Source organism: Serinus canaria, chromosome 9, assembly GCF_022539315.1.
Source record: "Serinus canaria isolate serCan28SL12 chromosome 9, serCan2020, whole genome shotgun sequence".
In the NCBI taxonomy this organism is placed as follows: domain Eukaryota; kingdom Metazoa; phylum Chordata; class Aves; order Passeriformes; family Fringillidae; genus Serinus; species Serinus canaria.
This window is the reverse complement of record NC_066323.1, coordinates 19020208-19043642: the sequence shown is the minus strand read 5'-3', so window position 1 is coordinate 19043642 and position 23435 is coordinate 19020208. Positions and strand designations below refer to the sequence as shown.

The following is a 23435-nucleotide window of genomic DNA, read 5'->3' as shown; positions in this document are numbered from 1 at the left end:
AGCAGCTATTGAGACAGTTTGACACATTCTGGGAGACCAGACGGGATGACCCAAGTGGGTGGAGAGAATTGGCAAGTGTTGCAGTGATGCCACCATTATCTTTGAAAGGTCACGGAGATCAGGGGGATCCCTGATGGCTGGGGAAAGCCTGGGGTTACTCCCATCTACAAAAAGCCTGGGACTGTCAGGTGACCCCCTTCAGTTTGGTCTGGGAGGAAAGCCATGGCACAAGTGTTCTTGGCTGCCTTTAGTGGTCACATGGAGAAGGTGATAGATTAACCAGGAATAAATTGTGTGACCAACCTCTGTGCCTTCTGGTGACAAAGTGAAGGTTCTGTGGATGAGGGAAGAGCAGTGTATGTCAGGTGTCTTACCCTGGGTGAGGTTTCTGACAGGATCTCTTGCTATACAGCTGTGTCTAGGCTAGCACATCATGGTGAGGAGGGGCAGCATGATGGTGAAGGGCTGGAGCACTTGCCTCAGGAGGAGAGGCTGAGGAACTGGGCTTTATCTTTGTTATCCTGGAGTGGACAGTGGGGACATCCCTAGCAGCTTCTTTCTGGTACTGGAGAGCCTGTGGCTGTCACCTCACTAACCCCTTCTGGCTGAAGTGCACAGGAAGAGGACAAGAGGCAGCTGTCCTAAACCGAAACAAGGCAGGTTGCTACTGAGTAGAATGGGCTAGGGGGAATCAGTTCCCCATGGAGCCAGTCAAGCACTGGAACTCAGACTGAGAAAGGTGTGCCAGCCTCTGTCCTTGCAGACTTTTAAGATCCAGCTGACAAAATGGTATGAATTCAGTGCTGAGTCTGTTCTGAGTAGGACGCTGGACTGGAGCCTGAGAGCCCTTTCAAAATGAATTATCGTACAAAAGCTTGTACATGCTATATAATCCAAGAATTTCCATTCTTGGAGATTCCTCAGACTTGTGGTATCTACAGGGCCACGCTCGTGCATTTCATGTGTGGTATGTGCACACTTACGGCAATACTCACCTCGCCTTACTTGGAACTGGCCGGTGGTTTGTTGGTGGTCGGTGGCGGAGGTGGCCTACAGGGGTAACAAATGATCTGCTGCACAGATGGCTGCGCCTGCACACTGGAGAACTGCCTGGGAGGCGATGACATCAGATCTCTGGATTGCGGATACACTGCAGCTCGGGCACTCGCTGTGTGCGCTGCGTTTTCCCCGCACATCCTGACCCACTCCTTCCTTAAGGGGTCTCGATTTGTCTCATCCGTCCGAAAGTGTGTCGTGAAAAGAGCCCAGTGCCTCTTCATAGGAGGCGGCACGGAATCGGTGCCGGTGTGTCACCGGGACTGTTTTCCTAACAAATACTTTCTGGCATTTGAAACAAAGAGAGGACAGCTAATCTTACAGCTGACACGTCTGCTTGCCTTTCCCGCTTCTGAAGCGCCACAAATCTCTCTGCCACGCAGGAAAGGGGGAAAAGCTGATGCATTTTCTCGCTGGTCTCTGCGCACAGACAGCAGCGATGAACAATCTGGCCGCAGAGGGCTGGGCTCATTCAGCGGCCTGCGCCGGGCCCGGTGCTGGCAGCGGCCCTGCCCGGGCCTCCCGGAGCCGTGTGCCCCGCACCGCCCCTGCCGTAGTCGGGACACTCGGGCGGCGGAGCGGGGCCCGCGCAGGCGCAGCGCCGGGACATGGCGGCCGTGCGGGTGCTGCGGCGGGCGCTGGGGTTGTGCCGGGGCCGCGCCGCCTCGGGGGCCCGCCCGGCCCCCGTGCCCGAGCGCATTGAGGAGAAGCGCCGCGCCGCGCTGCTCGGCGGCGGCCAGGCCCGCATCGACGCCCAGCACAAGCGGGTGAGCCCAGCACAGGTGGCCGGCGGGGACAAAGCCCTGTCCCGCAGCCGCCGGGCGCACGCTGGCCGGGGAGGGCAGGCCGTGCACGGCGGGGCTCCGCTCGGCTCTGGGGACTCGCGGCTTCGCGTGGCACCTGCAGACGCCCCTTTGCGGGAAGGTTTCTTCAAGCAGCGCTTAAGACTGCATTGCCTGTTCCTCTGGGTAGAAAAAACAATTGCTTTACTAATTCCTTTACCTCAGAGTGGTTACCGAGGTTGGCTGCAATGCGTATGAGAGGTAGTGTAGAAAGAAGTTGCAACTTCTGCCTGTCAATGGTAAGTCAGTTCTAGGTTGCTTAACGCTTCTGAGCAACAGCTTCATCTTTACGCCGCTGTTGCAAATTTAAGCTAATCTCTGAGATGAGAGCAAAGAGTTAGAAGAGTGGAAATAAGGCAGAGGAAAAGACATGTGGGAGGGATGACAACAGGTGGGTTTTTAGTCTCCTGCCTCTGTCGTTCAGAATGTAGGCAGTGCTGATGGGGGTGACACCAGAGGTTTCCTGTTTATTGCTTCTTGCTGGGAGACCTTTTCAGTGGGGTGCAAGATGGTTTGTAGGCATCAAGGAGGTGGGAATGCCGATTCCCATGAAGACTCCCTCAGTGATCCCTGCCTATCAGCAGTGTCCCTCCCCAGTTATATATAGAACATTCTGAAGAGAGTTCAGTCTTGCTGAGTTACATTCAGGACACTGACACACCAATATACAAGCACTTCTGCATGTCTAGGGCCTTGAACAGCTTATGTTTTATATAAACTAAAACTTTGGCTTATATTAGGCTTTCCTGCATTTCCTGCTTTTCATGAGCTTTTTGGCCTACTGGTCAGATGTTCTGTAGAAGCTGAGCTGTGTTACAATGTCATGTTGATGGCAGGGTCACATCATTCCGTAAAGGAGACGATCCAGGTGTCCTGCCCTTTGCAGACAGATGCTTACCATGGTTGGAAAGAACAGATTTGTTTGGTAGAACAATAAAGAACTTTGCAGTCATTTCTTACTACATGACACTGAGCAAGGGACATGTATATCTGGTTACTTGATTCTGTTCTTGGCCATTTCACTGTTACCCTACTTTTGCCTGTAACAGTGTCCAGCAGGAAAAAAGCCAGAAGGATTTTGTCAGGAGATCCCTGCAGGCTGTCACGCTTCCTCTTCCCTCTTATTTACTGCAATCAAATAATGTTGGAGTGCGGTGAATTGAACCCTGAGCTGTTGGGGAGGACTGGTCTAACTGTGGAAGGGTTCCCTGGTTAAAAATAGAAAAAAGGCCTTAATAGCAGCATTTAAATGTGTAGGCAAAAATAGCTGTGATGCATTTATATCCTATTAAAAAGTCTGAGATTGTTTCCTTTCTCCTGTGGTAGTGCTGCTCCAACAGTCAGCCTTCTGGCTTGCATTAGGTTTGTTTTTGAGGAGGATAATCACTGCACAGGCTATTTCCAGCTTTGGGGGCCTGCAGTTGCTTAATGGACCCTGTGTAACAGATCAGGTTAGGTTTTGCTTGATTAAGCTGCATCTGCTGGGGGTCAGGAAACAGCCAGAATCACCTGATGGCTCTGTTAATTGTTGCTTGCTCTGTTTCAGGGAAAGCTGACAGCAAGGGAACGAATTCTGCTGCTGTTGGACCCCGACAGTTTTGATGAATATGACATGTTTGTGGAACACAGATGTACTGACTTTGGGATGGACTCTAGTAAGAATAAGGTAGTTTTATTTCATATAACTCTTGTTTCAGCGTCCTCTGCTGTGCAGCTAGCCCACTGGTTGAAAATGGGCTCTTCTGTTCACATGTGATTTTTACTATTTGTTTTCTTTTTATGTATAATTTTGTTTTGTAAATTTGCTCTTATTACTCTCAGTTTCCATTTAACAGCTTACAGAGTTTTCTGTTGTCTTGATACCTTTTTTATAAGGTCACCTGTTTGGTTCAAATACCTTCCTGGGAGTTGTCTTAGATTTGCATTTTAAACAGTAGAGGAGGCTGCAGAGCTTTGTTGGTGCAATTTTGTCAATCAGATCAGATATGGGGAGAAAATCAAGGTAGATACTTCTGCTTCCCTACAGGTAGGATTAGAGTTATTAGATGAAACAACTCAGATCTATATTTATGCCTGCCAAACTACAGTCATAAAATCCTTGAGGGCTTTACAATCTGATCTGGATGTTTGGAAGTCCCAGAATTTGTACTGCTTTGTTAGCCATTTGCACCCTGCTTGCTAAGGCACTTTCTGGCTATGTGGCCATATATCCTAAACTAACATGGTACAGGGAGTTCCACACACAGGGAAAATCCGTGGCTCCCCAAAGTCTCTCACCATAATGTTGGTGCCTGATAATGTTCTACCTGGGAAAAGTGTTCTGCTGTGGTTTGGTAGAAGGCACCATTGAGCTGCTGGGATGCCAGTGCCTGGTGCTGATGTGCCTGTTCTGTGAATCTTTCTGCAGCCAAAGGCTGTTTGCTGTGGGTTGTTGGTGTAGGGTGAGGAGCTGCTCTGTGTGTGCCCTGTGCTGCAGACAGTGACTACAACTTCTGTTTGTGCAGTTCTTAAACCAGTTCATTGGGTTTCAGTCCTTCAGGTTGTAGGATTGCAGCCTGTGGGTGAGGGAGGGGATGGTAGGGTTCCAGCAGGGGTGCTGGGCGTGGCAAAGGTGAAGGATTTATTTGTTGGGACAGACGGGAGGCTGATGACACTTGGTGCTGGGAAGGATGTTGTATTAGACCTCCTCCCCTCTCAGGGGATAGCAGAACAAACATCTTTTTTCTTCTATTTTTTTTACTCTGTTTCCCAGCAAACTCAAATAACTGCTTGAGTTGCCTCTCACTGAGTTTCTCCATGTTGCATCTCACGCTGTTGATAAAAAATTGCTGTTTCTGAAAATAGGAGGAGCAGCAGAGTCCTGAGTGTGACAAGAGGGTTAATTTTTTCCCTTGTGCTTCAGAATTCACCCTTCAATGAGCTGCGGATTGTGTTTACAGAGCACAGTTTCACAACAGATGACCTAACTGTGGCCACTGAGCTGGAATATTAGTTTAGCATTGAATTTCTCAGAGTCCCTGGAACTTTCCGAGGGTAGGGTAGGCCTTGTGCTCACATCCAGGCCGCTCTGTGGGCTGCTGGGGCTTCTGGGAGTCACCTTCATGTGGCAGAGGCTGAAGTACAGGTGTGTGCTGCAGTTCTGTGTGCCAGGAGCTGAGAGCAGTGCTGTGTGTGCAGCCTGAGAAAAGGCACCAGGCAAGTGTGACTTTCCTGACAACAGACCACCTGGGCATAAGTGGTCCTTAGAGTGGGCCCTGCAGCCCACACTTCCCTTTTCTCCTTACCTTTTTTTTTTATTTTAATGCCAAACAACAAAAAGCACTTCAGCCTGAAATTCCCTTTTTTACTGACAGCCCAGCAAAGTTCCTTTCCTACTGTTGTCTTGAAAGACTTCTATATATTTTCTTTACTAGAAAGACAAAGCACATTTTAAGACTCACAGGCTCCATTTCCTTGGCCAGTTCTTTCTTCCCTTATTTACAGGGTGAGAAATGGGACAGGTCAAGTTCAAGTATTTGAGGTGATTGTAATTATATTTTTGGATCTGTCCAGGATTGTTTTTTATCCTGTATCAACACCTCAGAGGTTTTTGCACTGTGTGCATTCTTTACAAAACATCAGCTAGTCCCGAGAAAAGGTACATCCTATCCTATCTCTGAGGGCATGATTTGTCTTAATTTCAGATATTATAAATTTGAAGGGAAACTGCAAAGTTCCCTGATCGTTACTCGAAAACATAATGAATATGTGATATTACCTCTAGTTTTCCTTTTTACATCTGAGGAAAATCTTTGTGGAGCCCCCACTGCAGACATGGAAGATGAGACCTCCTAGGAAATCAGTCTTTGCTTTGTCTTAGTAGGAGTTTGTGGAAACTTTAGTAGACATCGTTGCTTTGATTTTTCTATCAGTTATTTTCAATTCATTTGTCTGTTTTTAATGCAGTATCCTGGTGACAGTGTGGTGACTGGCCGTGGACGGATTAATGGGAGACTAGCTTATGTTTTCAGTCAGGTAAAGTTTTACTTGTTTTTAAGTAGTGTGAACTTATTTCAAAGGATAAGTTCACAATAGTTCAGCTTGGCCATGTAGCAATGTACCTGTGGGAGGAGGCAGGGCACCCTCAGACAAGAAGCAAAAAAGCTTGTGATAGATATCATATAAATAGATAAAATATACTTTTTATGTTAAAATGTATTTTTTATATTAAAATAAAAATATTCCAGAGGAAACAGGTAGAGGCTTATCTTGGTCACTCACTGTGAAAGGCTTTCTTTCAGATCATTAGTAAGTGCTGCTCTGTTCTGGGCCACAAAGTAGCCTTTGTTCCATTTGCTGTCATGGCCAAAGTGGCTGTGGCTGTGTTACCTTGGAGCAAGGCATACACTCTGCCTTTTTTGTCTTGGATGTGTGCTCCTTCCAAGGAGAGTCACTGTTACATGGGCCTGAACATATGGAGAGGAGCCAAACACAAACTTTCATTTTAGAACACAAGTAGGGGGCAGGTTTTGTATTAGTAGAATTTGAGTGCCCCTTCATGATACACCCCTCACTTTTTATATTTAAAGACCTTTTTCCCTCCAAATTGAGCTGCCTCCTGAGATGCTGAACCTTTTTGGTTCAAATGTTAGTCATAGCCATGCTGTCTCTGTCCACAGAGTTTTTGGGGCTTCTTTGGGAGTAAGACTTGGTAGGAATGCAACAGAGAAACTCCCCGGGAGCTGCCTCTAGGCTCTGTTAGTGCCAGGAGGTGTCAATACCCTCTTTTTCTTCTGGATCAGTCCCAGGGCCTGTTAGAAATTTTTCGGCTTAGGCATTTTGGCTGACATCTGACATAGTTCCTACAGCACCCCTTGGACATAACTCATGAGTCTAGAATGGTGACGTGTGTCCAGGTTTGTATTTCCTCCTTGTAAAGGATGCTTATATTGAGCTTGGATCATCTGCAGGCTACACTGAGGGAGTCAGTTGTTTTGAAGCAGCATACCAAATATAGAGCACTGTAGGATTATGTTATTTACTAGCAATAATTGACAACATTTTACTGAAATTATTCTTTCCCTAATCTGAAAATTTGTTTTACTTTCAGGATTTTACTGTATTTGGAGGCAGTTTATCTGGAGCTCATGCCCAGAAGATCTGCAAGGTAATATGGCACAGAAGAAAACAAAAAAAATTGTCAGCATTCTTTTTTCAGTCTGTTGTGATAATGACTTTGGAGAAAACGTTTGGTGTCTGACTTTAGTGGGCTCTGATGTGTGCCATGCCTGAGAGTGGTGCCTCTGGAAACCTTTTGAGTGTGAGTGAGCTTTTCCAGGTAATACACACTTTGTTACGTTATGTCTTCCACTCTACTGCAAAGGGTGAGAGACTTGCCAACTACAAACATAAATTAACTACTTGTTATCCACTGGAGAAAAGAGGAGTGAATTCAAATAAACTTTTCCCTCTAAACAGTGCGCTGTGAAAGTGTGCAATATTTTAAAAGAAAAGCAAATGTAACTAGTAAACAGCCTGAAGATAAACTTTGAGGTCACCTTGACCCTGAGAGTTTCTCTTATCAGACACTTGTGGCTATTTATTCCTGTTTGTCTGCTTGTCTTGTGAGAAGGGTTTTTGAATCCCAGGGCTGGGAGACAAGAACTCTTTCATGGATGAGTGTTGAGTGGTGTGAACTGGGAAATTCCTGAATTTTCTTGCCTTGGAATCAGAAACAAGATTTTCGCTGTGGAAAGGCACAAGGCCTTTTATGCTGTGGAAATAACTACTCTTTGCCATAGGCTCCTCAGGAGTGTGTGGGTATAAAACTAGGAAACATGAAGACTTTGGGCTCAATAACAACTATTTGGTTTTACCTGGTCTTGATATTGGGAAGGACTTGAATTAACCTTTCACACTGGAGCTTTGTGGTGTCTGTACTGGGGAGGGATGGAATGGCACTGGAATGATGGGATGCTTTCTGTGAGTTTTCTTTGATCTCTTCTTTCTAAAGCAGCAGGGTCTGATCACAGAACTAGGAAAAATGTGGGTCCTTCCTGATTGGTACTGTTCTTGGTGGGCTCCAAAGCTGGAAGGCCCTAGGGGCATCAGTTGCTTTGGGGCTCAGTCTTTGTCAGTGTTTTAGGAAGAACTTGGAAGAGCCTTGGGAAAGAAAATCCATATACAGGTCCCTGGAAAACAGCAGAACATGTCAGTGAATTCTAGGACTGTACAGAAGTAGTTACCACCAGCTCCCGTTTGGGCTGGAGTTTTGGGTCCCCTGAGATACCACTGACTTGAGTGGCACCAAGTATAGTTTCTGTGTTTCTAGGCAATATAAAATTCAAGGTTGATGCTACAAGCACTCTGAAAGATGGGACTGGAATTATAAATCACTTAGCAAGTTAAAGATTGTCTGAAATGATTTTATTACAATGATTAAAAGGGCAGGGAAAAGCAAATTCAAAGTTCAAAATGGGGATTAATTGATGTTTTGCAAAAATTATTTAGGAGCTAAAGCAGATCTTGATGTTAAAACAGATCTTAATATAACGTGCCAGTGCTGTAATGTTATGAAAATGGCAGACATTTTACTGGAATTCAATAATCAGGAATATTTTGTGCAAGGAATGTAAGGAATTCAGTCCTCCTACTTAAGGCTCTGTTATAGTATTGTGTATGATCTTGAGGCAAGTAACCAAAATGATCAGAGCCTTAGAAAACAGGATGTGGGACTGAATTGATGGTGCTTAGCCTAGAAACATGAAGGGGCATATGAAGACTGAAGGGAGATTTGAGGTACTTGAATGTTACCAAAAGTAAAGGCCAAGAATAGCTAATTGCTCTCCCTCAGTGCTGTGTATCAAGACAAATGTAATATTTAGATTTCTGGAGGAAAGATGTAATTTAGTCCTCCCAAAAAAGTTCTAAAAAGTGTAATCAAGCATTAGAATATACAGCTTAGAGAGATTCCACAGCCACTGCAGCAAACTTTGAGGAGTAGATGAGACATAACTGAGGGGATGTTTGAGGTGCAGTTGAGTTCCCTTCTGAACAGGGGGAGCCCTCAGCTGCACAGACTCCTCTCCTGGGACCGTGTCACTCACACTGCATTATCCAAATCCAGTGCTGAGTAGCAGATATTTTTTGGCATTTAGCTTAGCTGCTCAATACTGAGGAGTTTGTATTCATCACTAGATCATGGATCAAGCTGCCATGGTTGGAGCCCCTGTGATTGGGCTGAATGACTCTGGAGGAGCCCGTATCCAGGAGGGAGTGGAGTCCTTGGCAGGCTATGCAGACATATTTTTGGTGAGTAGGCTGCTGGATGGACAGGGAGTTTGGCATCCTCAAAGGTGGGCAAAACATGCAAGTGGGTGTTTGTAAGTAGATGTTAAAGTTATTGTTCTGTTAGAGCCAAAGAATAAAAGGATAATAAGACTCAGACCTCGGTTCTTTTCTTGGCTTTGGGCAAATGTACCCGTGTCTTAAACAAGGGTTATGCTGAGCTCTGTAAAGCTCTGTGATCAAGTGTGTAGTGAGAATGGGGATGTCCAGTGTTGATTGCTCTGGTGAAAGTTTTATGTCCTAGAGGATTTTTGTAGTTAATACAAAAATTTTTCCCCAAGGTGCACTGCTGCTCATTTTTTCACAGAAATGTCATTCTTTTATATGCTGCTAAAATACTTTGCATCAAATTGCATGCACAGAACACTGTCCTTTCAGTAGAAAAGCAGGTGGGATGTCAGGTCAGCCAGATGCTGACAGGTTTTGGGGTGGTACAGTCTGGGAGGAACAGTTACAGAAGTTGTTGTCACCCACTTGAGCACCAAGCAGTGTAAGTGAATTTCTGAACAGCACACCATCCATGCTGGATGGCAACCGTTCACCTTTGTGTAAAATTCAAGCCAGTGCAAAAACCTGATTTAAAAAAAATCCCTCCTCCGGCTGGTCAGTAAACTTACTTCTACCTCAGAGTACAGTGTAGCTATACATTCAAATGTCAGGGACATCCACTCCTTCTCACTGCAGGCTCATTGCAGTTTTTTCCCTGGCAGCATCTGTTGAGGTAGCTCATGCTATCTCCTTTGCAGTCATTGCATGGCATAGGGAATCAGCTGTACAGGAACAGAAATAAAAAACTCGTTTTGGTTCAGTTTGCATCAAGAGATTCTCTCCAGATATTTGTCTGCCAGGAGATAAAACAGTCCTGTTTGTGATGGTGAATTCTTGCAGAATCTGGGCAAAGATTTAAAGACACACTTCTTTGGTAAAATCAGGTTTTTATTCATATTTCAGAGAAATGTTTTATGTTCTGGTGTCATTCCCCAAATCTCCCTCATCATGGGTCCTTGTGCTGGTGGAGCCGTGTATTCTCCTGCCTTAACTGATTTCACATTCATGGTGAAGGTAAGGATTTGTCCTGAGCTGCTGCTGGTGACATTGATCATACACTAAGTGGCCGTATGCGAATGGGTATTTTCCAAGATGTTCTCTTGCTTTGGGTTTATATTTTGCATGAGAAGTTGAGAAAAACTTTCCCAGATAACTTGTGGACAATTGCATTTTCAGTGGATTTTTAATGCAATGCAGCCCTTTAAAGAAATTTCTCCCTCTTCTTATTTTACGGGAAGTCTCTAGAGGCTGTGGCTGTTCTGCAGGTGCTTTTGCATCTTGGCACTGGCATTCACTGTTTCTGCTTTTCTTCTTCCCCCAGGACACATCCTACCTATTCATCACTGGGCCTGACGTGGTGAAGTCTGTCACCAATGAAGATGTCACCCAGGAGCAGCTTGGGGGTGCAAAGACACACACTGCAGTGTCTGGTGAGAGCTGGGAGCTTTACTGAACATGCTAATTGTGCTCAAAGTAAATGAGAATAGTTCTAGCTAAACGTTGGCCAATCCAGATGAGTCTAAGGGACAAAGCTCTGCCTAAGCACAGGATCTGACTCTGCATCTGCTTTCCTGCAGCTCCTGTTTAGTAACAGAATACAAAGAAGGGAGAGTTCTGGGATTTGGAAGAGAAAGTAGCAAACCCACAAAAGATGCTAGAAGTGGGAATACTGTCAGGGAGTAGGGCTTAGTGAAGTCAGCCTGGGGTGGGGTTTTTTTGTTTGTTGTCCAGACATTTGCATGTGTTGAAAGATTCCCAACAGTCCCTTGTTTGCTCACTAATGTGATTGATTGAATTGCTAAACTATAAACCAAGTGGCAGTGTGAGCTGAAGCACTTCTTCCCTCTTTTCCCCTCTGTGAAAACGTCTGTGAGTCATGAATCTTCTCAAGACTCAAATGACTGTAGGATCTCAAATTTTGTGTGAACGGAGCTGGTGATGAACCAAAACCACACACACAGATGCTGCCCAGATCCAGCCCTTTTATAAAAAGCACTTGTAGTCCAACACTTGCATGCAGCACAGTAACCTGATCAGAGTTCCAAAAGGCTGGAATCCAGGTAGGGCTGTGCCAGCTGATAAGACACTTCACATTATTTTAAATATGAGGTCAACAATGCAGACCTGTTCTGGAGGAAGTTTGACACAGTACATGTTTTCTAGATATTTTTAGCTGGTCAGATTTGGTGGCTTAAGACTCCTGATTGTTAACAGCTCAAGTTTCAAGAGTCCTGCTGTTGCTTGTTTCTATCTTTATTGGTATCTATTTGGAAAGGAAAGCTTGTACAATGATTTCCATACCTGTTTTGCTGTGTCTGTGCAGGAGTTGCACACAGAGCCTTTGAGAATGACATTGATGCTCTGCTGAACCTCCGAGAGTTCTTTAATTATTTACCCCTGAGCAACCGGGACCCAGCTCCAGTCTGCGAGTGCCATGATCCCAGGTACGGGCAGCCTGGCTGAGCTCAGTGCTCTCTGAGTGCTGCATTTCATGGCTTCTCTGGCTTAAGGGGCACAGAGATATGGGTGTTCTATGCCTGGGATCTTGGCAGATAATTCTGCATTCTGGTATGTGAATATGGGAAGTGTTCCAACATGTGTGTGTTCGCTGTTAGGTTTAATTCTGTTTTCTGAAAGGACTGTTGTCCAGGCTGTGTGCAGAATGTGGGGAAAAGCAATCTCTGCTCAGGTGGACTGCCCACTCCCTTGGAATGAGTGAGAGAGGTAGGAAGTAGCACAGTGTGTGGCAGTGGGGAGAACTTGCCCTGTTCTGTCAGCTGTGTCTGTTGGATGAGTTCTGCTAGTAAGTGTTAGAGGTGGGCAGGCAACAAGGAGGCAGAAAGCTTTGTGTGTTATGTACTTGTCTCAGGCTCATTGTGGAGTTGGCAACATAATACAGGAAGAACTTGAGCCATTTCAAGAGGGGAAAAATGGCAACTGTCTGGACTTTTATCAGGGAATTTTTCCAGGAGCTGAGAGGCAGCCAAAGAGACAGCACAGGACACAGAGCAGAGAGCCTTTCTAGGGCTGGAAGGCAGAGAATGTCAGTGGAGTCAAAGCATTTTGACCCAAGCTCCAGTTGCACTCGAAATTCAGCCCTTTCCCTAGGGAAACCTCAAGAGGCTGTTGCATTCTCCTGCATGGGAGTGGTGCCTGAATATGTTCCTTTCAGCTCCTCACATGTGTGTGATATGTCTTGGGGCTCTTCATGTGTGATGATTTTAACATGTGAGTCTGGAAGGTTATTTTCTCTTCATCCCTCACTGTGCTTTTCAGTGTCTGTGTAACAGTTTGTTTGGGGAGGTGCTTTTGGATTGATTTTTATAAATCACTGTGCTGGTTCCTGAGATACATTTCTCACTTTTTTAAAAAGAAATTTGCCATTTTCTTTTAGAGAAGGGCCTGACAGGTCAATTAATTAGTAGTCCTAAATTTTTCTGAGGTAGGTGTTGATCTTTAGGAGCTCATTAAACTGTACCAGTCTGGTTCTGTTCTGTTCTTGACTGGTCTGATTTGTTAGTGACAAAACCAAAGTAAATCTCTTGTATTATTTTCTGAGTTAGGGGATCGTCTTTGAGGTTTGATGGTCTTTATAAGCATTCAACAAGTTGTACTGGGATAATTGATCTCTACAGACTTGATTTTGGTATTTTAATTTCACTGTAGAAGCAACAGTCCATTTTTTAAGTCAATGCACTTTATAACAGGCAGTTTAGTTGTGAGAAGTAGTCAGTGAGATTGTAGCTATAAAGTATAAGAGATTTCTGTCCCTTAACAAAAAAAGAACTAATCTTTTACAAGGCATGAGATATAATAAATGTAATTTGTACTAAGAACTTCAGTTAGTAGCCTTTATACATGTGAAGGCAGATCTATTTGTTAAATTTATCTGGTTTTATAGCAACATCTCCAATAGTTCTCCCATTTATGGTCCTAATGCACAGATTGGTATTATTTCATCCGGACAAACTGACATCTTAATAGATTCCTTCTGCTTGGATTGATGTGTTTGATCCTTACAGCTGCTCCAGTCCCAGTCTGTTCCTCTACAGTAATTGCTTTCTTATTGCATTGTTTTCACCACACAAAAAATTGCCACAAATTAAATGTAACCTACTTGTGCTTTTATTGTGAAGTCCTGGGGCTGTTGAGGGTTGTTTGATTGGTTTGTTTTTCCCTCTATTTAGGTAAGTTCTTTTTGGTGTTGAAAAATGCCAGCCTTGGCTGAAGCTTGTGTTGGTGAGTGTGTGTTGTCAGTGGCCTGGCTTCCAAGGACTTACAAGTTTCTTGCAGTACCCAGTTGTCCCTGGTGAGATGTCCCCTGCCTTTGGGAGGTGTGTGATGCATTGCATTTGCTGCATGGCAAGGTGGGATTTTACCTCTGTGTCTCTACAAACTTCTGTAGGAGGTTATTGCCAGCTGTTGGTAACCAAGTGCAGTTTCACTTTTGCATTGAATGAAACCCAGTGTCCATCTGGTGAGGGTGTCTCCAGCTGTCACAGGCTTTAACAATGAGCAGCAGTTCTGTGCTACTGAGTGGGATCTGTGAGAAACACCTCTGAAGCCCAGTGAGTGCAGCAGCAAGCTCCACATGTCCTGTGTCTGTGGATGTTTGAAGGAGATTTTCAAACATGGTATCCTGGATAATGTCTTCATTTTGCTGATGGCTATTTTACTGCTGTTAAAATTTCCTTCAGCACTGTGAATTTATGGGAGCAATAATTTCATCTTTTCACTTCTACCCTTTGGGTACCACAGGTCACAGGACAGAGCTTGGAGCACATCTGTATCTACTTTACACTCAAGAAAGTTTAGAATTGTTTTTATCTTAGGGTTTAGTATGTTGAAACAAGTTTAACTTCTTCAGATTAAGGTTCCATTATGTCATTTTATGGAAGTGTTTGTATGCAATATTTGTATTTGTATGGAAAAAGCAATCAAAGTGTTCCTGTCAGGTTTGTTCTATAAATAGATGTGTCTCTTCACTTCCCTACAAGGGGCTGTGTCTCCCTCATCCCGTGTGTCTGAGGGAGCATGGAGACAGCCATGGGGCTGCACTTTAAGCTTTTGTCTGATTTTGTCAAACTGCACATCGCTTTCTTCAGTTTTGAATTGTGTGGCTAGAGCCTTGTGTTGTCTTATTCAATATGTTCTAATGATGGCATTCTTAAAATATTAATTCAGTAAGAGCTCCAATAGAAACACCATTTGTTACAGAGATCGCTGTTTTTATGGAATAGCACAAATATACTCCCTGAAAGCTTCTCAATGGTCACTCATAAAAATTGACACCCCTGCACTGAAGCCTCAGACCCAGTGGGTGCCATGCCAAGTGGATCCCTAATGAGGGTAATGTGATCAAAGCTGGGGAACTGATCCTGTCACTGCTGATGGCATGGCAGGATCTGTGTTACAGGAAAACTCCTCGTGAAAATGTGTCACTGTAAGTGGAGAAACAGGAAAGAGTCTTTAAACACAGCCTGTGAAGGGAAGACACTGAGGGTGGGTATGTTTTCTCCATATGTTTTCCCTACTCTGCTTGTTTGGAGCAGGGGAAATGAGTATGGAAAGGTTTCCTGCAGCTCAGTGTGTTCAAAGCTCTGGGTGACAGCATGGGCAGGGCAGGGTGACTGTGCAGTTCCTGAGGTCCTGTGTGTGACAGGGAGCCTCAGGCTGCTCTGGGAGGAGGGCTCTGCTGCTGCTGCCCCGGGCAGCCTCTGGGCTGTGTCCCCATGATGCCTTGAGAGGCTGACCCAGAACAGAGGCTAGACAGATTCAAAGGAATAAAGTAGGTGTTTACTAAAAGGCCTCAAAAGGATATACCTTGGGCAGTACAAGAGCCCAGCCGTGGCTCTGCCCAAGATGGACGACTGGTCACAAGTTTCCACACTTTTATAAGTTTTGGTCCATTTACATGTTGGGGTCAATTGTCCAATTACAGCTTCAGGTTATCCCCATCTCCTGCTTTGCTCTCCTCAATTTGCTGTTGTTTATGCTTTTTGGGCCTGAGGCTGTAACAGTTGTCCTTGGATCTCAAGCTGGAAAAGGATTTTGTCCAACTACCCTGTGAAGAGAATTACTAACACTTCATATGAAGTTCAGAGTCACACACTAAGGCAGTAGAGAATCTGAAAAATATGAAAGCTAAAAACTTAAGGCATCAGCCACAGCCGTCTGTCCCGTGAGCCGGCAGTGCCCCCTGCAGCCCGGCCGTCTCCCGGCCGTGTCCGCATAGCCCCGCCGGGCCGTGCCGCTGAGGGCTTCCTAAGCACAGGTGCCTGTGGAAGAGGGGTCTCCTTCAGGAGGAGGCTGCTCAGGCTGCCCGAGATTAAGAGAACTGGTTCTTTTCTCCATATCTGAGGCGGTTCTGAAGTTTCTAAAAGGTGGAAATGTTTACTTGAATTTTTGGTCTTGGTGTTCATTTGGTCTTTAAATGTTGCTCACACTTACTCGCTCTCCACAGTGACCGTCCGGTTCCAGAGCTGGACACCATTGTCCCAAGTGAGTCAGCCAAAGCCTATGATATGCTGGATATCATACACTCCGTAAGTCTGGCAGTGTTCACGTGAAAGATGTGTATATTACATTCTGGGTCTAAATAATTGACAGAAACCAGTAGAAGGGCACTGAAGATATAGATACTGTTACTTATTTATTTCAGTCTTTATAAGTGACTATTTCTACCTGTGTAGTAGCTACCTGTGAATGGGCAACAAAAACTGCAGGGGAAAAAATATTCTAACAGAATCCCAAGATTTGTTTTCAGGTTACATCTTATGCTGTATACACAACTATACAGATGAAGGATGCTACAGTTTAGTTCTTTCTGGGGTCAGAACCCCCCTTCTGTTGCTTGGCCCCTCCCTGAACCTTGGTGCTTCTGTCTTGGATTCTGGCATTTCTGTATAAAACTAATAAAGTACCCAGAATGCAGAGATTTACCCTTCCCTGTTTATGCTAAGAGATAATGTACGTATGCAGTACAAGAAAATACATGTCTATTTTTTTGAAATTACAAAGTTTGCAACTGGCTGCATTTAGACTCATTTTAGTGGCAAAAGCAAGCTCAGGGTATTTTTAATCCCTGGATTCTTCCACTGTGATTTTCAGCACTGTGTGTAATGAAAGTTAAAAGGTGGCATGTAATAGAAATCATTAGGTAAATTAGGAGAAAACCCTCAAGCCCTCCCACAGATTTTGGGAAGTATTAAGGAAAGAAATAACACCACTTTTATACTGCTTAAATTTTTCACAACTTTTTTAAGACTGAGGCTAATGAAATAACTGGCACACTGCAGTGTATATGGGAATAGCTGCCATAAACAGATGGAACTAGGGAATCCTGCTGGAAGCCCAGGCAGCCATATGTAGGTGTCGCTACTGCTCCATGGATAATTCTGATCTCTTGGAACGTGTTGAGTTCTCATCATGCCTCATGCACCAGGGCTGTCCCTTGGCAGGGCACACTGAGCTCCAGCCCGAGGGAAGTGCAGCCACATCAGTGTGTGGTTCCTGGTGGATGCTGGCTGGGCACTGTATTCCCTGCATTCCCTGGGGCACACCCAGCACTGACCCTGGGGCAGCAGGGCTGTGCTGGCTGCTCCGGGAAAGGGCTCTGAGCTTGCCAAGAGAGAGAGATTACATCAAATGTGTCACAGGGAGCTTCTGAGCTCCAGGAAGTACTGTTTTATCACTGGAAATCAGTCTGTAAGTCTGTTGTTAATTAAGATGTGAGAAAGAAGTTCTTAACATGGGATTTGCATTTTGTTCTAAGGCAGGAAGTAAGGCTTCCTTCAGTCATAAAGGTGTTTCCTGATGGAACACTTAACTGACAGTTTTAGTAGTTTCTGTAGGACTAGTTAATTCTTGCAATGTAGACTGCAAAGACTAAAAGGTTTCCCTCCCTCTCTTTCCTTCAAAATTCTGCAAGTTCTGAACTCTTTTACAAGTTGCAGTACTCAGGTAACTGAGTTTGTGTTTGCCTGTGTAAGTATGCACCTCTGTTTGGCCTCATACGGGCTCTGCCTGCCTCTCCTTTGCAGATTGTGGATGAGAGGGAATTCTTTGAGATCATGCCAAGCTATGCCAGGAACATCGTGGTTGGATTTGCCAGGATGAATGGACGGACGGTTGGGATCGTGGGCAACCAGCCCAAAGTAGCCTCAGGTTAGAGTCCAGTGTGAGGCTCTTAACAGTGCCTTGCCTCTGTCTCTTTTTCTGCATGCTGTGTAAGGTCAGAGCTGTTATGCTCTGTGCTTCTCCACTCATTCTGTGTTTTTCCACCGCTTGCTTTGTCTTGAACCTCACTGTAATACAGCTGTGAAACGAACTGCAAACCATTTCTTTAGTGGCTAACAAGGTGATCTTGCTCCCAGGTAATTAAATCAGTGCTGCATCCAGCCCAAGAGGAGCAGCAGCTGCACATGGGGTGGGGGGGGGGGGGTGGAGATGGAGGGAAGAGCACAACTCATTTGGCAGCAGCCTGCCATGAACTGGGTTAATCATAGCATGGAAACTGCACGTGTCCTTCCATGGCAGTAAAATCCCTAAAACTCACCTGCAGGGTGAGGGAACTTTGCTATCTCACTGTAACTGAACAGTGCAAAGCCTTCAGATGCACAAGTGTGGAGCTCTTGATCTCACATGGTTTGGGTCTGAAGGTACAATGTTCAGCTCTAGCTAAGATCACCCTTCTTAACTGTCCAGGGATTTTGTTTTCTCTCCTTACTCAGTAATACCTGAAGTGACCTTCCCCAGTCAGAACATTCTAGTTTTCTCCTTGTTTTTAATTCTTACATCTATTTGTTTGGGAAAATCAGATGACCCAGTGTAGTGTTTCATTCGTTTAATCTCTACAAGATATGACCATCAAGATACAGAAGGTTTTAATATAAATTTAACTTTCATTTCGCATTTCAAATTTCAACAGCTCATTTTAACATTTCATATAGAGGCTTTGATACAAAATGTGTTTTGTTTTAATATAGTTGTACATTATGTAATTCTAAATGGCATTGAAACAGAAACACTTCACAGTGTGTCTACCAGAAATGCTGATCTTTCTCAAAAAAAATTATTGGGCTGTTTAATGTCTGTAGTTTTTTAATGGAGAACTCTGTAACTTTTCAGTATGACTGATCTGAAAAATAGTAATGAAGAGAAAGTTACAGAAAAATATTTTAAATTAAACTGTTTTGTTTTGGGATAGAAAGTCTTTGCACACAGGGTCAGAAAAATTAAATGGGCCTTTGAGTGTAGCTTGTTCTGTGATCTTAGTTCTAAACCAGGAAAGCTTCATGGCAGATTATCTCCACATTATCTACAGGTAAGCTTTTCCTTTATGAAGACAATACAGCTAAAATAGTGTGGGTTTGAGTTACCTTGAATTACTGCAGATCCCTGGAGCTGTTAAACCCTTTTTCTGTGTTCTTAACCTCAGGGTGCTTAGACATAAATTCTTCTGTGAAAGGAGCCCGCTTTGTTCGGTTCTGTGATGCCTTCAACATCCCCCTGATCACGTTTGTGGATGTTCCTGGGTTTCTGCCAGGTATGCCTTATCCTTAGAGTTCCTGTGGTGCATGGTGGTGTTGGTGCTAAAAATCCATTTTCAGAACTCTGAGAAGACTTCTGCTATGGTAGACTTAACCCAGGTTTTAAAATCTCACTTTTTGGGACAGAAACTCTGTATTCTAACCACAGTAGTCATCACAAAAGGATAGTGAAATGTGCAAAAAATTGTAGGAAAACGAAATAGTGCCTAACTAACCAGTGTGTTCAGGAGTCACAAGGCTTTGCTGGAGTTTAAGGAGAGAGACACATCACACAGTGAGGTAATACTGCAGTCTCCAGCAGCCTGGCAGAGACACTGGGAGGGCCAGGCTTGGGGATACCATGCACTGGAAAGCTCTGTCCTACTACCAAAAGCTGTGACTGTGACCTGTGCAAGGAAAAAACCTGCATTCCCTGGAGATGTGCCCTTGTTGTAAGTGGTGTGAAGTCACACTGATGGCATTATACCAAGGTAAATGCTGAGCTGTGTTTTAAGGTGTTTGCTCTGCACAGCTCTTGCTGGGCCAGGGGAGGCAGTCCAGTGCTGTCTCCCTGCCCGTGGGACAGGATGAGGGCAGAGCTGGCACCACTGGCTCTGGGAAGGGAGCAGTGGCAACCGGGGCCACTTGAGGATGTTCCATTCACATCTGTTACAGTCCCTCAGCTGATCCTGGCATGTGTTGCTCTTCAACTCTGCTGCAGCAGGAAAAGCTGCCTCCTCCACCTGCTACACCTGCTGCCCAGAGGAGCTGTTACAGCCCTGTCTCTCAGACCTAGGGCTAAACCAAGGTTCTTTTGCTCTGGGTAGATGCAAAGGAGAAAATCCCAACCAATTATTCTCAAGAGATAAAAACCACTAAAGTTTACTGAAAAACTATAGAAAATTAAGGAACATTAGCAAAACAGTAAATGCAGCATAAGATCACTTATCACAACATAGCCTTAGACCACTGAACATAGAAAACCTTTAAACCCATTCAATGTCACATTCTGTAAGAAGAGAGAAGAAGGGAGAAAACCAGAAAGACAGCAAAGATACAGAAAAATAGCTTCCAGCTCCTAGGTTCTAGTGACATAAAACTCCAAGATAAAGGTAAAGGACAAAGTGCTTGCCTCATGCTCAGGCTTCTTAAAGACTCTTTGATGTTCCAAGATACTTTTCAGTGGAAAATGCCTGTGTTTAGAGGTACATCAGCAAGGAAAGGGCTGTGATGAGCCTGCTTTCAGCATAGGCTCTCTCAGCAGGTAATATTAAAATGACCCATTACAAAACAGGTTGAGAGAGGACTATTAATGTTATACAATCAAATCTAATGTTAATACTGTTGTATAAACCATGGTTTACCTTGAGGCCTCTGCAGTTCTCAAAGCATCAGAATGTGACTATTCAGCATTCCAGTTCCTGCTTTAACACAATGGAGTTGGCATGTTTTAACCAGAAGTTCCTCTCCTTTCTCCCCAGTGTAGGCTCAGCCACCTCCCTTGGTATGGACCAGGCAGTGGCTTGGTGTAAGCAGACACTCCAGCAATCCAGATTTTGCTCAGAATCCAAGAACTATTTCCATATAGCTAATTCAAAGTAGTGACTTGATACTGCACAATAAGTATTGATTGATACTGCACAATAAAATGTTGGTTTGAAAGCAGATAAACTGAAGAACAAAAAAAAGACAAATCTGAAGAGATGAGACCTGAGGTTTGATTATGATCCAGAAACTGCTGTGTTTTAAGGAATTTGGCAGGATTAGCCCATTAGGCATTAGAAATCTCAGATTAAGTAACAAATTGTTTCCTACTGCTGGTCACACCTGGAGTCTTGAAAATGCTCTAAATGTATTTTGTTCCTAGGAAGGTCCCATCTGGCTGAGCTTTGCTTCTCTGACCTTCCATACAAACAGCTGCTGCTCTGATTTTTGAGTTGCTCAGTATCTTACAGAGAACACTGCCTGGCATGATCTTCTCCAGGGTATTAACATGGCTGTGGTGGTGGCCAGCTTTGCTCCTGGTGACGGATGATGGGGTTGTGAATTCCCTGGAATGAAGCAATTCCCTGTCCTTTGCAGGCACTGCTCAGGAGTACGGAGGGATTATACGTCACGGTGCCAAGCTGCTCTTTGCTTTTGCAGAGGCAACTGTGCCTAAGATCACTGTCATCACTAGAAAGGTAAGCTGGCAAATTCCATGGAGTTCCAGAGTTCCTCTCAAACTAGTGGCAATTTTAGTTAAACCAAACTCTGTCTGTCTGTCCCAGTGGTGCTTTCTATCATTGTCACATCTCTGTTTGTCCCATTTGGTAACACCTCTTTGTATAACATTATGAGAGGCCATTTCTATTCCCAGACCACTACCTTAGTTCCTTCCTCTTGTCTCTGTACCCATCTGGAACTTCCAATTTCTGCTCCCTGCTTTCTCTCTGGACTGCCTTCACTCAAGTACTTGTCCCATGTCACCCAGCCTGTCTCACTAAGGACATGCCATCTGTTTGCAGCAATTCTGCTTTCTCCCATCTTGCCTCCTGAGTCTCCCTCTGCAAACCCAGCACTGGCTGGATCTGTCTTCTGCTGTCTGCAGGTTGAACACTCATGTGTGGCTTCTTTTCCTTCCCAGACTTCTGCTATGCTCTACCTCATCTTCCTTTCTTCAGAAGGTACCTGACACCTTACTGCCATAAGCTCTGGGGCTGGCACCTTACAACCTTAGCCTTCTCCTTGCTGCCCTGCCCCTCCTGCTCATTTTTCTGATACACTTTTGACTTGTGATGGCAAAAATCAAGAAGAACTTTCTGTTCCTTTGCCTTCTCTGATTTTTCCAAGTATTTCCATGCAATACTTGTCAATCCTGCAGTCCTGCTGCACTGTTCAATACTGCCCTGACAGGGACTGCACTGCAGCTTGCTCTGCAATCCTGCAGTATCTGTTCATCACTGCTGTCTGGAGCATTTCCAGTTCCAGAGTGGAGCACTGCAGAGCCTAAGTGCTGCATTCCTTGGCCAGGAAATTCCAGAAGTACACTGCCTGGCTGGTTTGTGTGCATGTGCAGGGTGTAGGCTGAGGCCTTCCTGGTCTGGATACACACTGAGCCCTCCCTGCCTGCCTTGCAGAATAGGCTTTGTCAGCAGCCCCCTTCCTTGCTCTTTCGGGGCTCTAGTTGAAGTGGTGTCTATTCCTAGGAGATTGCTGCCACAAAGTGGAGATGCTCATGCTCTCCTTCAGTTAAAAGCCCCATCTGCTTATCTCTGGACTAGAAAAAGCTGCAGGAGCAATGCAGGCTGTTGCTGCTGCAAGGCCACTCCTGGAGTGGATGCCCTGCTTTGTGTCTCAGGCCTATGGAGGTGCCTACGATGTGATGAGCTCCAAGCACTTACGAGGAGATGTCAATTACGCCTGGCCCACAGCTGAGGTGGCCGTGATGGGAGCCAAGGTGAGTCCAGGCCCTTCTCACTGCCAGCAGCACCAGTGCCATGCCAGCACTGTGGGCTGTCCTGGGGCTGTAGGCAGGGGGATGCTCCCATGCCCTCACCTGGAGGGCATGGCCTAAGGGACTGTCACTGACTGAGCCCTTCTGTTTCCAGGGTGCTGTCCAGATCATCTTCAGAGGAAAGGAGGCAAATGCAGAGGAGGAGTATGTGGATAAGTTTGCAAACCCTTTCCCTGCTGCCATAAGAGGTATGGTTGTCTCCCACACTGTGTCTCACTTGGTTTGCCATTGCATGGAGATCAAGTTGTGCTATTGAGTAAACCTTTTCCTAACAATTATTTAGGTAAGATAGTTGTGTCTGAGTTAGAAAGGTGATGCTTAATCACAACCTGTGCATGTGGACAACATCTGGACATAGGACACATCTTCAGCTGCAGAGAGCCTGGTGAAAAGCAGGGACTGATTTGGAAAGTGCATTTTCAATGATGTAGATAGTAGAAGGTGTCTCAAAATTCAGCCTTTTCCTTTATAGCACAGGTGCTTTGACAATCTGTTACACAGCCTTCAATGCAAAGCGGTGGCTTTAAGAAAGACTAGGGCCAGTTCTGTTCTCCAGAACTCTCAGCTCTAAAGTTTTTCCACTGTTTCTACTTCCAGTTTTGGAGCAGTAACTGTGCTCTGAAAGGCAAGTTATATTCAGAATTAAAAAATAGACTCAGGAATATTTCCTTCTCAGTCTATTTTAAATGTAGTTAATTTATAACTTGTGAACTTATTTATTCCAGCCATTGTTTTGATTTTTCTAACTTGTGGGTTACCCTAGATACAGAAGGCTGGGAGGCAAACACTTCATGGTTGGTCAGGTCAAGGGGATTTTTTGTTTTAATCTTTTGCAGGGTTTGTTGATGACATCATCCAGCCGTCCACCACCCGCACACGCATCTGCCATGACCTCGATGTACTGGCCAGTAAATCCCAGTCCAGTCCTTGGAAGAAACATGCCAACATCCCACTGTGAGGGTGAGCAAGGGCTGCCCATGCTGGGAGACATTCTGAATATGAGTTCTGGTTAACTCTGGTTAATGGAGGTCTGCTTGGCAATAGAAATAGTTCTTTCAATTTTGATTTTTGCCAATAATCATCAATAAATCATAGCATATATTTAATCTGGGGCTCTGACCAGCTCACCTCTCTAAA

At 44.8% G+C, this 23435-nt stretch overlaps 1 protein-coding gene across 2 annotated transcripts; it reads left to right on the top strand.

The window, feature by feature from the left end:
• Window positions 1-1649: 1649 nt before the first annotated feature.
• PCCB (propionyl-CoA carboxylase subunit beta) lies at window positions 1650-23404 on the top strand. 2 transcript variants are annotated; one of them, XM_009089263.3, is made up of 15 exons: window positions 1650-1823; window positions 3445-3564; window positions 5844-5912; window positions 6988-7044; window positions 9075-9188; window positions 10176-10286; window positions 10594-10702; window positions 11596-11716; window positions 15736-15817; window positions 17315-17438; window positions 18712-18819; window positions 20885-20985; window positions 22143-22241; window positions 22393-22486; window positions 23135-23404. In XM_009089263.3, exons 1-15 carry the CDS (start codon window positions 1665-1667, stop codon window positions 23254-23256), a joined length of 1590 nt encoding a protein of 529 aa, XP_009087511.3. In that variant the 5' UTR covers window positions 1650-1664; the 3' UTR covers window positions 23257-23404. The 2 variants fall into 2 exon arrangements, with proteins under 2 accessions (XP_009087511.3, XP_050834133.1); XM_050978176.1 differs by lacking the exon at window positions 1650-1823 and adding an exon at window positions 1983-2137.
• Window positions 23405-23435: the final 31 nt, after the last annotated feature.